This window comes from Magallana gigas, chromosome 5, assembly GCF_963853765.1.
Source record: "Magallana gigas chromosome 5, xbMagGiga1.1, whole genome shotgun sequence".
NCBI lineage: Eukaryota > Metazoa > Mollusca > Bivalvia > Ostreida > Ostreidae > Magallana > Magallana gigas.
In genome coordinates this window covers 54,871,664-54,886,562 of record NC_088857.1, presented here as the reverse complement: position 1 = coordinate 54,886,562, position 14,899 = coordinate 54,871,664, and the positions used below count along the sequence as shown (strand labels likewise).

At 36.6% G+C, this 14,899-nt stretch overlaps 1 protein-coding gene and 1 long non-coding RNA gene across 2 annotated transcripts; one reads left to right on the top strand and one right to left on the bottom strand.

Moving 5' to 3' along the window:
* Positions 1-5,254: 5,254 nt before the first annotated feature.
* Positions 5,255-7,661, bottom strand: LOC136275830 (uncharacterized). The gene is made up of 4 exons (XR_010714325.1): positions 7,278-7,661; positions 6,970-7,187; positions 5,733-6,596; positions 5,255-5,633 (listed from the first exon to the last, which is right to left on the bottom strand). It is a non-coding gene; the product is annotated as an uncharacterized lncRNA (long non-coding RNA).
* A 2,098-nt stretch (positions 7,662-9,759) lies between these two features.
* LOC105321473 (uncharacterized) lies at positions 9,760-10,206 on the top strand. Its single transcript, XM_011419749.3, has one exon. It carries the CDS (start codon positions 9,760-9,762, stop codon positions 10,204-10,206), a length of 447 nt encoding a protein of 148 aa, XP_011418051.3.
* The last annotated feature ends 4,693 nt before the right edge of the window (positions 10,207-14,899 follow it).

The window sequence follows — 14,899 nt, the reverse complement described above, 5'->3', positions numbered from 1 at the left end:
GTTTTTAGATGACGGTATCGGAGGGGGATCCAGTTTGCGAGAAACAGAAAGGATGAGTTCTTAGATTCAGAGAGATTAATTTAGAGATATTGGGGTTTTTAGTTGCTATCGAAAAGTGTCAATGGGAACCAACACAAAAGTTAGAGTGGCTTGGTTTAAGCTGGAATACACCAAAAAAAGGTCAGTGTATCTAGGGGTAGAATTGAAAAGTTAGAGATGAGTTTAAAAACCTTTATTAGAGCAAAACAGTCGAGTTGTGTTTGGTTTGAGGTCAAGGGTATAGCCTCTGTGGTTGGTCAGTTGATCTCAACACAGGTAGTGTTTGGTCAAGAGGTCAGATTAAGAACTAGGTATCTGTATTTTTGTATTTTAAACAGATCCAGTTGGAACTCTTTTATAAGCCGAGCTCAGAGGCAGTGGGGGAGTTAGAATTTTGGTTTAAAAATTAAGAGGCATTGGGCAAAATAGTTATTTGCTTGAGTCAGTTGACAGAGGAAAGCAGTGTTCAGATTCTCATATATTGTGATGCACCTGATACGGGTTATTGATGTCATTTGACAAATAACTAGGTGGAGGAACAAGGTTTAACTTGTTATGGATTCTGGAACGGTTGGGAAAGAAAGCAAAGCTTTACTTGGAGAGAGCTGGAGGTTATAAAAAGAGTTTTAGAGCCGTCAGTTGACAGTGTTAAAAATAGAACAGTACAGATTGTTTGCGACAATAGAAATGTTGAACTTATTTTAAAAGTTGGAAGTAAAAAGTTGAACATAAGAGATAATACAATTACTGATAGATTGAGCAAACTGAGTGATTGTGATGATTGGTCTATAAAGCAGGTGGTGTTTGATTATTTTGATAACAGATGGGGTCCACACACGTGTGATAGATTTGCAAGCAGTTATAACAACAAATGCAAACTATTTAATTCAAAGTCTTTATGTGCAGGTACATGTTGGGTTGATGCATTGGAGCAGGTTTGGGTTGATCATGTCAACTGAGTGACTCCGCCCCTAGATTGATACCAGAGGTCATTAGAAAAATAGAAAATTAGAAATGTAGGTGTACAATGGTTTGTCCAGAATAGAGGTCAGCTCCATATTGGGCTATGTTGATTGAAAAAGATGGAATGTTTAAGTCATATGTAAAAAAAATTATGCTTGTTTGGCAAATGATGTGGTTATTTGTCATGGAAGAGGAAACAATGGAATGTTTGCGAAACGTGATTTATCGTTAAATATGATATTTTTTAAGATAGAATTTTAATTATTTGTGATTTTATTCACAGCATTAGGACTACAGAAGAGTTTAAAGGAGCTGGCAAAGGTGCATGGTGTTCATTCGGGTAGTTACCTGGAAGATTTATGTCCCAGACTATCGTATTATTTACTATCAAGTTAGAGTGACAACACAAATACGAATTACAGTATTTCAACGCATTCAACAGATGGAAAACTTTCATAAACTCACAAGGACATTATGCATTACCAGCGAGTTCTATTTATGTTGCACTTTATTTAATGCATTTATTGGAAAACAGATCTTCACAACATCCGGTGAATTCGGCGATTTACGGTATAAAATGGGCGCATGATAGTCGGATTGTCAGATCCCACGAAAAATTCATTTGTGTCGTCTTTACAAGAAGCTGCTATAAGAAATACATACAGACAAGTGCATAAAAAAGAGCCGATTTCAAAAGAAATGATCATTGAACTCTGTAATAAATATGAGGAATGTGATAACATTTTAATTGTTAGAAATAGGCTAATGATTCTTTTTGTATTTGCAGGTTTTTTACGATTTCATGAGATCAGCGCACTTACATTTGGGGATGTCAAAAATTTTGAAGATTATTTAGGGTTATATATAAGAAAAAGTAAGACAGATCAATACAAGCAAGGCAACGAGGTTTTGATAGCTAAAGGCTGTTCAGTGGCATGTCCTGTGACAATTTATAGTAGATATATTGAACTTGTTGGTCAAGAAGATAGTAGTGTTTCGCTCACGTGAGCTGAAAGCTCATGTGAGCTTTTCTGATCAAAATTTGTCCGTTGTCTGTCGTCGGCGTTGGCGTTGTTAACTTTTCACATTTTCTTCTTCTTCTCCAGAACCACTGGGCAGATTTCAACCAAATTTGGCACAAAGCATCACTGGGTGAAGGGGATTTAAGTTTGTTCAAATGAAGTGCCACGCCCTCGTTAAAGGGGAGATAATTGAGAATTATTGAAAATTTGTTGGTATTTTTCAAAAAACTATTTGGCAAGAAAAGCTTAAACTTGTGTGGAGGCATTCTCAGGTAGTGTAGATTCAAGGTAATTCAAATCATGGTCCCCATGGGTAGGGTGGGGCCACAATAGGGGGATCAAGATTTACATAGGAATATATAGATAAAATCTTTAAAAATCTTCTTCTCAAAAACTATTTGGCCAGAAAAGCTCAAATTAAAATGGAAGCATCCTCAGGTTGTGTAGATTCAAGTTTGTTCAAATCATGGTCCCCGGGGGTAGGGTGGGGCCACAATAGGGGGATCAAATTTTACATAGGAATATATAGAGAAAATCTTTAAAAATCTTCTTCCCAAAAACTATTAGGCCAGAAAAGCTCAAATTAAAATGAAAGCATCCTCAGGTAGTGTAGATTCAAGTTTGTTCAAATCATGGTCCCCGGGGGTATGGCGGTGCCACAATGGTGGAATGGATTTTTATATAGGAATATATAGAGAAAATATTTAAAAATCTTTTTCTCAAAAACTATTAGGCAAGAAAAGCTCAAATTTGACTGGAAGCATCCTCAGATAATGTAGATTCAAGTTTGTTCAAATCATGGTCCCCGGTGGTAGGGTGGGGCCACAATTGGGGTATGAATTTTTATACAGGAATATTTGGAGAAAATCTTTCAAATTTTTTTTTTTTAAACTACCGGTATTAGGCTAGGAAAGCTCAAATTGGCGTGTAAGCATCCTTAGATAGTGTAGATTCAAGTTTGTTCAAATCAAGGTCCCTGGAGGTAGGGCGGGGCCACAATGGGGGATAAATTTTTATCTAGAGAGAAAATCTTTAAAAATCTTCTGATGAAAACTATTAGGCCAGGAAAGCCCAAATTTGAGTGGAAGCATCCCCAGGTAGTATGGATTCAAGTTTGTTTAAATCATAGTCCCGGGGTACAGTGAGGCCACAATGGGGGATGAATTTTTATATAGGAATATTTAAAGAAAATCTTTAAAAATCTTCTTTTTGAAAACTATTTGGCCAGAAAAGCTGGAACTTGTGTAGAGGCACCCTTGGGTAGTGTATAAATTCAAGTTTGCAAAATCATAGTCCCTGGAGGTAGGGCGGGGCCGCAATGGCGGGTTGAATTTTTACATAGGAATATATAGAGAAAATCTTTAAAAAAATATTCTTGGAAAGTTTTCAGTCCCAAACTCAGTACTTTGTTTGAAACCTCAGGTTATGCAGATTTAAGTTTGATGAAACCATGATTCCCTAGAGAAAAGTTGGGCCACAAAATGGGGGGGGGGGGGGGGTATATAGGATTAGAGAAAAATCTTCTTAGAGGTACAACAAAAGGGGCTTGATATTAACCATAAAAAGATGTGGATAAAAATTGGCAGATTTTTAAAAATTTATTTAGCAAAATCTACTGTACTTAGTTGTAAAGATACTTTAATTTCGATACTGTAATGCTAATTTGATCAGAGTTAAGGCTCAGGTGAGCGATGTGGCCCCTGGGCCTCTTGTTTCTTATTTAGACCCGTTTTTAGATCAAAGAACACTTGCAAGCTTATATACAAAAATAAAAAGCTCAGTTACTCTGCTGCTAGGTCAAATATTTTATATGGAAGAGCGACAGTGCCAAAGATGGGTATATAGTAGACTCGGTTGAGAAACGTTCGCAAATTTCTAAAGCACTTGGTTTATGATTTCAGTCTAGGCACCTTTTCTTTGTATTTTCTACAGTGTACACGGCCAGCTGTATGCAATGTATATATGTGTTGTTGTTATTTATTAATAATGAGTATAGTAAAAACTTGTATTTTCCCGCGTTTCGTCAGTATAGCGGGAAAATGTTGTATTCACGGTAGTCATGTTTTACAAATTGTTACGGTCCAGTATTGACCAATGGGCGGTAAGGATTTGTTATGTACGTATTATGATTTAGTAGAGTGAATCACTTTCTAGCCGCCGCTTGTGATCGATAGACCAAATTTTTGAAATTATTTTTGTCAGAGAAGTTGTTTTCCCATGTTTTTATTTAGGGAATATAACAATAAAAAATTATATGTATGATGTGAGGTCCGTCACACCCTTCTTGCATCATTTAGCATTGGCAACGGATACAGGTTTCCTCGAATTTTTTCACGATTCTGCATCGTTTTTTATTTCTAGGTTTTTCCTGGCTGGCTATAATGTTTTTCATAGAAGGAAGGTAATTTTTGGTGTTATAAAAGAAATGTCATTTTTTTATTTGTATGAGTTTACTTATCAACGTTGAAAGGTGTTATATAAACAAACAAAGTTTTATATTACATGTCACAGAAGATTAACACATGTACCTGTAGCAAATGTTTAATAAAATTTGTATGGCGTCCAGCGTACACGGCTAGCTGTATGCAAGGAATATATTTGTTGCAGGGATCACTGGATTTTAATGTTGATGGGCGTATGGCCCATCAACATTAAAATCCATGGGCCATCCGCCGGGGGTATGGGGCCGCTTTAGGCCCTCATTGGGGTCCAGGGGCAATGCCCCGGTAGGGGGTCTAGTTTTGATTAATTTTTATGCTATTTTGTGATGAATTTCAAGTAAATTTGATGGGTCTTTGAGGATTTTTAAATGCTATTTCTGAAAAAAACAATTTCAGTTTTTTTTTTAACATAAATATTATAAAAGAAAGTTTTTTTTAAATTTTCATCATTAATGATTCTCAGTACTAAAAAATGTCATTGGAGAATTTTTAGAGACTTCATACAACAGAATATAATTGATAAACAGAATACTTAATTCCTCACCCTTTTGATTTTATCGATTTAATTCTTGAAAGTTGTTGAAGAGCTAAACTAAAGGATGTAAACTTATATGCACATTACTCTTCTGGGCCAGTTGCAGATTAAATTTGGTTCAAATTGTAGGGACTAGTTTTGTATTCAAAGTAGTCTGGGCAAAATATGAAAAAAACTGAATTTCAAATGAGAGAAATTTTATTTTGTAAAGTAATAGAGTGATATAATAGGCTAGCTCATCAATGACATTACATATACACATCACTTGATCACATGTATATTATTAAACAATCACTGAAAAATAATTTTTGTTTTTCTGTCTCTCCAATCTTTTAAAGCCCTATTAAAATCAAACTCTGTATCAGTGGGCCCTTCAATCATAACTCTCATTAACTCGTCCACATGCTCTCCTGAGAGACGGCATCTCAATTTCGTGGTTATAAGATTTTGAGGGCTAAATGACCTCTCGCAATCAGCAGTATGGATAGGATGACAAAGTGCTAATCCAGCCAGCTTTTGCATGTTTGGAAACTCTTCAGAGTGATACTGACATATAAAATTCCATAGTGAGGCCATTGAGGATCTAGGATATTGTTGTGCTTTGACCACTCGTTTCAGAGTCATCCATTCCGTCTAAAAAAAAAATTGAAGTCAAGTTTGTAATAATATGTAACATAATTAATTTAAATTGGCTCAAAACCAACTTTTTTTTTTAAATTTTAAATACTGTACCATGGTTGCTTCAGTATTGACTACAGCCTCAGAAGTTACAGTAACCATTTCATTGGTATCTGGGTCCTTTTACGAATGGCACTGTTCTGAACCGTAGAAGATAGCGAGTTTTTGTACCTCTTCATTTCCCCACAGAGCTAATTCTTTATCATCCAGAAAGCTGATTGGTCTGAGAGCTAACACAGACATGTACGGGAGAAAATCAGTTTCTGGGAACCTTTTGAAAAGATATTTTTCAATGTTTTAATACAATGATTTCAAATTCCAGGTAGCAAAAAAACAAATATTAAAAAATGACCACTTTACCTCTGATTAATATTTTTGATTACGGCATCAATGAATTTCTTTTTCAAACTTTCAAATTCTGCTTTACAGGACATCTTTGAAACTTTATGTGTTTCTCTATAAAAACCATCTTTTAAATCATCACACACCTTTTGTAGAAATAATGGTTTGCCAAGAGGATTGATGTCATTTTTCAGGTCACATAAGCTCTGAACACATTCATCTAAGGAAATCTGCCAAGACTCAGAATAGTTAAACATAAATGACAATTTTAAATGAAAACTTCTATAAAAGTTTTAAAAAACTGAATCTAAAGAGCAAGAACCATCACCAGACATGCATTTTAACAAATGTTACAGGCAGGTTAGAAAGATTGCAGAGATTAACGTGTAAGCACTAGAGCACATGTTATTTTACATTTGTCACTACAGGTCATTTATGAACAACATACCAGGGTGTAGAGGTTATGATGATGATGGATATAAACAAATATTTCAACGTTTATTAACAGACACAATGCACATTAATATGACTGTCACTGCAAACAAATTGTTACCTGCAATTTACCTCTGCATGAAACTGAAAGTAATTAAAAATGGGATTCTTTAAACACAATATTACTAATACAAACAAGATATCTGTGAGCCAATGCTCACTAGTGATACCCCCGCTCTGATGTGAATATGCAAAATAAGCAAAGTCGACATTAAACAGAAAGCTGTTGGTACAGAAATATATCCCACAATATGGCATGCCTAAACAAACACTGTGTAAAAATTTCAAGTATCTGCGATAAATAGTTGCCGAGATAAATGCGAGAGAAATTTTTGTTACGGACGGACAGACAGACAGACAGACAGACAGACACACAAGGGTAAAACAGTATACCCCCTCTCATTCGGAGCGGGGGTATAAATATATTTGTTTCAAGATATAAGATACAATATTATACCTGTACAGTTCCAAGGTCAAGATCTTTCTTCTGCAAGGTAAGGCCAAGTTCCATGACAGGTTGCGGAATGTCCATCATAGCATACGTCATGCTGACAAATATTTCAGTTCCAACCTTTTTGTGGAGACCAACAGTTTTGGGATCTTTTGCGTTAGAAGCACAGTAGGATAGCAAAGAGTCCAGCGTTCCAAGGCTTGATAAAAACTCAACCATCTGACCTACAAAAATATAATCTTTCATCAAATATGTAATATGCTTTAAAGATCTTTAAATATAAAATACAAAGTAAAATAAACCAGTAAGTTTACCTGATGAACTTCCCTGTATTTTACTGAAGGTTTATTCAATACTTTTTGTATAGCCTCTAATTTGTCTGCTTTGGTGGGTGAATTCTTAAAATGATAAGAAATAGTTTCAAGCGTCTCTTGAAACTTCAGCATCCAGTTACTTTCTTAGCCACTTGTTCTGTACACAGTGCTAGGCGATGAGCTGCACAATGCGTGTTTTGAAGATGGGGGTTATGCCGTAAAAAATGACCTGTGAGTCCCTCTTTCCGGCCGGTCATTGCCGAAGCACCGTCTGTTCCCAATCCCATAACCAATTTTACCTCTACTCCTCGTGAGTCAAGATGTTCCTTGATAGCTTCGAAAATCCATTTAACAGTACCATTTGTTACACGAAGATTCGTAAGAAAGAGGGTAGATGGCTAAAATTAAATAACATAATGGCAAATTTGACAATTATCAACTTTGCAAACATTTGACATTTTAAAAAATGTCTATTTATGTAGAACTTCTCATATCAATTATGTCTGGTCAAGTATTTTACATGAATATTTTAGATTAAAATTTTAAATAGTTACTGATACTAATTATAAATTCAAAATACCTGGAGACTGACTGGATTAATAATGCGAGCTGATATGGAGAGTTTGTGACGGTTTGCAATATCAGTGCTCTCGTCAGTTAAGATGGTAAGGTGAGGTGATCCCCTTAGCCTTTCTGTCGTGTCATTATTGATGACATTGGATATTGATTTGAGGAGATCATTGGCTGTATTGTATAACGAATAGTCTACATATTTGTTGACATACAAAGAATCAATGTCCGAAACCCCTATGTCTTTCAAAAATCTTATCATACTGGAGTATTTTGATAAGGCAATACCTTCTTTTGATAACCAATAAACCGCTTTCATAGCAATTACTATGGCTTTTTCCTCTTTGTTATGAACATTCTCGACTGTTTTTTTCAAGTTTTCCTGCTCTCGTGGGGCCATTATTGCTCGTTGATGGTCAATAGATGTTTTATGCCTTGTAAGTGTGCTTGTTCGGAAATTAGTATTTCCTGTAGTAAAAATGTTTTGCATCCTAAACTGCTTACAGTGTTTGCAAAACATTTTAGTTCCATCAACTTCCAACCACAGGTGCAAAGTTAGCCACTTGGACTGGAAATGTCAAACATCGTTGCCGTTGGCATAAGGAGTAAATGTTTTGGTCTGTTCTTCTAACTCAGAGACCTCTGCCGAGTCAGGAGATGAAAGAGTTGCTTTCGTTGTTTTGGGTCAGATGGCCCAATACCAATCTTCGCCTTTGGGGGCATTTCGGGCAAGCGTCTGGATACAAAATTAGTAACTTGTACTTGTTTTGCTTCGAAATAAATAATCAAAGTTTTTATGAAAAAATCATTATTACGTATTAGAACATATTACATACTGGAGTATATCTTTCATATGTTTATTATTTAAATCATTACATATAATTTTAATAAATATAATTTACTTAGTATTTGGAAAATAATTTCTAGGGTAATCTAAACGAAGGAAATATTCCATGTACAATTCCGATTTTAGTCTTGATCAACCAGACGCTCTGCTGATGTAAAGAGCATACGCGACTTCAAAGAGTCTGATTGAACGAAGTAACAGCCTGCTCAGATACGTCACACGATCGGTCAATCTTCCGCCAGAGTTCGTTTAAGTCAGCTTGAAAATAGATCTACAGAACGGTCTTAAAATGCAAGATAAGAGTTTCGACCCACAGTTTTGCATCTTAAAGCGCCATATCTGTAAGACATGCGCCAGACTAACCCCTTTCTAAATTTTTAGTGCGTCACTTACAAATATTGAGCGCCAATGGCGCAACCCAAAGTGATCCCTGTGTGTTGTTGTCATTTGTTAATAATGAGTATAGTAAATTCTTAGAATTCATTGTTTTCAGTTTCACTTATAACATGCTCCGGCAAAAGAGGAGAAAGGCGGGGGGGGGGGGGGGGGGGGGTTAAATTGATGATAAGTTAAGAGAAGTGTCTTCTGCAAAAAAAGGGGAGGCACTCGTCCACTAATCGGCACGCACAAATTAGGAATGAGACATATTATGGCGCGAAGTCATGAACTGGCTGGAATCTCGATCCGATGCTCATCCATAGACATAGATCCTTGGGGAGGATGTCAAATGAACTTTTTGACATTTGTTTTGTAACAACTACATATACACTGAACAAAAAAGAAAGGTATATATGTAAGTGTACAGTTTTGTTTTACTTTTGTTCGAACAAAATTTTTGACAATAAATGTCCTATATAACAGAGTTAAACTACATTCTATTTTGATTTTAAAAAATCCTGATTCTTCAACCGTAACGCCCATTAACTGACGGTGAGTACAATGGGTAGAAGCCCGTGCTACACACAGTTTGACCACGTGTATCCGCAACATTCTTTGCAAAGAAAACCTTTGCAGTCTGTTAAAAAAGAAAATCAAAAATTTAGTTCATTAAATGCTATTATTGAAATGCCTCGGTTGTCTAAAGAAAACTGTGAACGCTGTGTTGGGATGCTCCAAGCAGTCATGTCCCAACATGCTGTAGCAGCCACAGTCGGAACGTCTCAGACGACGGTCAGCCTTCTTTGGAGACGTTTCCAGACCACTGGATCTACAGATGACCGGCCCCGCAGTGGAAGACCAAATGTAACCAACCCTAGGGCGAAAAGTCAAATCCGGTTGCTTCATCTGAGAAACAGATTTTTAACGGTGGTAGATTCAGCTCAAAATGCTTCAGGGAGAAGGATTAGCTCTCAGACGCTACGAAACAGGCTGAAGCGTTGCGGTTTGAAAGCCCGTAGACCGTACAAAGGAACAGAGCTGACAGATCGACACAAAACCTCCCGACGGAACTGGGCGCGACAGCATTTGGGCTTTCGGGTGCAAGAGTTCTCTTTAGTGACGAGTCTCATCTAAGTTTGAATTTTGCCGATGGAAGAACCCGTGTCTGGAGGAGACGTGGAGAGCGTTTTGCTGGTTGCTGTGTGACAGAAGTAGACAGATTTGGTGGTGGTAGTGCAATGGTTTGGGGAGGAATTTGTGGTGGAAACCGAACAAGATTTGTTGCAGTGAACGGTACCTTAACATCCCAAAGATATAGAGATGAAATTCTCTCCCCTGTTGTACTGCCATATCTGCGCACCAATGGAGCTGGTCTAACATTCCAACAGGACAACGCAACAGCTCACACAGCTCGAGCAACAAGGGAATTCCTAAACCAGAACAACGTTGACATGTTAGACTGGCCCTCAAATTCTCCGGATCTCTCGCCACTCGAACACGTTTGGGACGAGTTAGGTAGGAGAGTAAGGATGCGCAGACCCCAGCTCAGAATCTCTTGCAACTGGCAACAGCACTAGAGGAGGAATGGAATAATAACCCGGGGCATGCAAATCAACGATATGTATCCTCTATGCGTAGAAGGTGTGCGCAGTATTGAATGGAGGTGGTGGCCACACACGGTACTGACTTGTGAAATTCCATTCTGACCCCAGGGTGGATCAGAAGAGTGTTCTAAGCCCGTGTGTTTCTAAAAGGGACTTTTTACAAAAGAATATTGTCAAACATTGGTGCCTTGTTATTACATGTATAACCAAACACTGTTCTGATCCTTTGATTTTAAATAAATTGACAACAAATTATTTATGCTATACCTTTCTTTTTTTGTTCAGTATATTATACTTTAGATCGAATGTTTGGGAAGAAATCTATCGACTTAACACAAACACTTAGAGTAATTCTTTAATGTTCAATAAGTTATCTAAGTTAGTAAGACGACGCGACTCATGTACCCTTTTCAAGATGAATGATCGAATATCGGGTCACCCCCCACCCCCATCCCCCAATCGGTTCCTTTAGTAAATATTCAAGCTTTATGAATTAATACATGTGTGTATTTGTTTTAATCAGAACTGATGTTTCATTGGTAATGATGATAATCCAATACCAATATTTTCTTACATTGTACAGCATTAGACAAAGAGATATGTAACAACTTGTTTCGATGACCCTTCCCCCTCACCATTGTTTAGATATGGCTATTATACTGAAGAGCGTGGTTTTTAATATTTAAATCGGTCAAAATATGTGTTTTGACAATTTCCCCTAAAGTAACTTATGCCCTGTGAATTTATGTGGATAATGTTTTTAAAATAATGATTATTAGATTACATATGCGTGATCTTTTAAAGATAAATATTAGGGCAGATTTGAGGGTTTTATATGGTTTAATATTCATTAAGTTTTTTATTATTTGTGTGTGTACTTTACAAACAGATGGCAGATCTAGAGAAAGAAATCCTGAGACTAGGAAGGGCCTACCAATGTCTTCTGTGCGATCAATACCAGGGAGAGAAGAGACATGGGATTCCTCAAATCTATAAATATCACATCGCCCTGCACAGTGTACCTTCTTATTATGGTCTCTGCCATTTCATAGCGACAGAGAAGAAGAAATTAGTAGACCATGTTACTCACTATGTTAAGCAAACTGAGGCAGCAAAAGACCTGGCGGATTAAGGAATGAGCTATTTACACGAGAATAAAGACCCTATACTATTGACAGAACACCACTTCGCAAAGATGGGAAGGGAAGACTCCCATGACCTGTAGGCCAGTCGGATAAGGCGGACAACTGTCGTCCCTGACTTAGGATTCCTGGGCTGCGAACCCAATCTTGAATTTTTGGACTAGATTTTAGGGTACGATTCCCCTCCAAAATCTGCAGGGCTCTTGAGCATTCAATGAAGAATACGTGCTGGAAAGGGGAGTGGAAAAGAGATAGAGAAAGAAGAGAGGAAAATGGAGAAAAGGGAGGAAAGGCAAAAATTGTTGAAGAAAAGGAAGGTGAAAAAAGATCCACAACAATCACGGCTAAAGGCAACCTTGATTTGCAAAGGTAGACACCATGAACAATCACTTATTCATGATTAATGATGTATTGCACCATATGATGGGAGAAATGAAGCATGAAACAGCAGAGCTACAAGAAATGAAGGATGCTAGACCATTGGAGAGAGAAGAAGCTGTCAGCAAAAGAAGGTGAAGAAAATGAGGCCAAACAGGACAAGGCGACCACCCAAGAGATGGACACCTCCTAGACGGAAAGGATGGAGGAAGTAAAAGACTAAAATGTATGAGTTACTTATTTATAGCTGTATTAAATTTTGATTTTGTGTATATGAATTTTATTCAGTTTCCATTATGACACTGGAAACTAAAGGGGGGGGGGGGTAAATATAGAGTGTAGAATGTAATATTTAAATAGGTCAAAGTATGTGTTTTGACACATTCCCCTCAAGTAACTTATACCATGTGAATTTATGTGGATGATGTTTATAAAATGATTATTATAAGATTACATATATGTCATCTTGTAGAGTTGAGTCCTATATTTAGTGTTAATGTACATGTAAAATTACTTGTTATTTATGCATTATTGTAATAAATTGTTACTGTGTTTACAGAACAGAGGCGATTTGAAATAACATGTTTTGTACGATTACAATCATGTTCTTGTTTTTAAAAGACTATTTATGTACTTACAGGTTTGTTATAACATTATTAATATGAATCTCTATCCTCTCGTTTCTGTAGTTCCTCTTTATTGACAATTTCACTTGTTTTTCTTGCATACGTATGCATTTCTGTGTTGCTGTTTCGAAGTTGACCTCTACGTCCGGGTCAAACTTCGTATTTTAGAGATCACCCTCATAAATATTCATACCGGGTGAATTTCAACGAAATTGACATTGTTAGTAAACAAAATCGCATTTTTGTATTGATGAAAAAAGTTTAAAAGTTTAACTTTGAATGTTTGTGATTTTTATTCATAGAACTATGTTATTTGAGATGTATTCCGTTTACTGTTACCAAAATATGTATTTAGCAAACGAATTTTAGAAGTGATATTGTTCAACTGATATGAACTGGGTTACATATATCAAGATTCTGATAATTTTCGTTAGTCCGCAACTTTGGGGGTTTTAGAGATGTAAGTGATTTATTTTATTGGAACTTTAGTAGGGTTTAAGAGGTTAGTTTTTGATCACATATTTTCATAATTTGAAAATCTGATCAATTAATTTAAAGTTAAATAGTGAATTATAATTAAGGCCACACTTTCAGATTTATATCGGAATCAGACCTTACAAACTTCTTTTGGGGAATTTTTATCATTGTTTACATTTAAATTAGGGTAGATAATTTTAGTAAAGTCACGTATTCAGAATATTTCTGAATCAGACAATTTAAACATTAAAGTTGTTGTGAATTTCCTGGAGTTATGAGGGTATATCAGAGACATGAATTTAATAAATGTTGTTTTGAGGAGGCTTATTTTTTTTATTTACTGACTTATAAGAAATAGTTTGTGTATCAATAAATTGTGAAACTTCACAGCAGACTCTTTATTTTTTTAATTATATTTGGGTTAAGTACTTGCCAGTAAATGTATCTGGTGTCATAAGAACAAGCATTTCAAAGTGAAGCGTAAGCACGTAACATATTTTTGGTGTCAGAAGTGGGATCCTATAACATTTTAATTACGATCCAGTGAAACAGACTCCCGAGTGCAATGTATGCAACAAGAGCACACAAGAGAATGGTGAACAATTTTAAGACAGGTGACAAATTAGACTCAAGTGATGTAGACACCCAAATGGATGGGGAGTCAGCTGATTGAGATGTCGGTAAAACGAATAGGAAACAGTCCAAAGACACTAATGATAGATACAAGAGATACAGCATGTACATTAGACAATAATGGTGTACCTACTCAACAACCCTCCTTCATCAGCAACTCCAATACATGTAGGGTCGGCTCAAACTCCCAGAGAGAGGCAAGTGCAGAGACAGACTATAGTAGTCAAGACGAGGTAAGATTCATAGCTCCATCTGTAAGGAACACCCCTACCTCTACTCGAGTATGATATCCACTTGTCAGTTCACGATCACCATTCTATCGAGCAGAGTCTGAGAATGACGAGGCAGCTGTTGAAAGACAAATGTAAAAAGCAGGGATTTTAGGTACTTTCAGAGCTCTCATTTAGGAAGTGACGACCACCATGACAGAAATGAGGTCAACGGTACAAACGCTGAATGGATAAATAAGAACCGGTAAGAAACCACGGAATAAATAAGTTAATGGTTATACCCATCATTTCCGTCCCTTAAACTCAAGAGTAAAAGGTCAGTTAACCTTTACAGCGAAGTACATTGAAGCATTTATTAGGGGTTTACTCCAGAAAAGTTTCTACGTAATGTTTTGACTGACCTTTGTCTAATCAGATCGTAGCTTGGCGGAGTTAAGACATTGCCGCTCGTGACTTGAATGAGAGAGAGAGAGAGTGAATTGAGTAAATTATAAGAGGTGCCGATGAAGGAACAATCATTAGTTATAAACTTGCAAACAAATTAGAACCATTTTAACAAGGCCTTGGACTTTCAGGAGGATGTAAATATCAATTTCTTGCGTCAAAAAAAGTTAAAATGACGCTGGTTTCAAGCGAAATATACATATATTGCGTAGCCTTCGCTCAAAAGCCAGACAATCCTTGTTGATTTCAAATAGCCATTACTGAGTGGCCAGCATTGAAATAGACGGGCCTAC

Coding starts and splice junctions, on each gene's coding strand:
- LOC105321473 (XM_011419749.3), top strand. CDS start 9,760: ATGCCTCGGTTGTCTAAAGAAAACTGTGAACGCTGTGTTGGGATGCTC.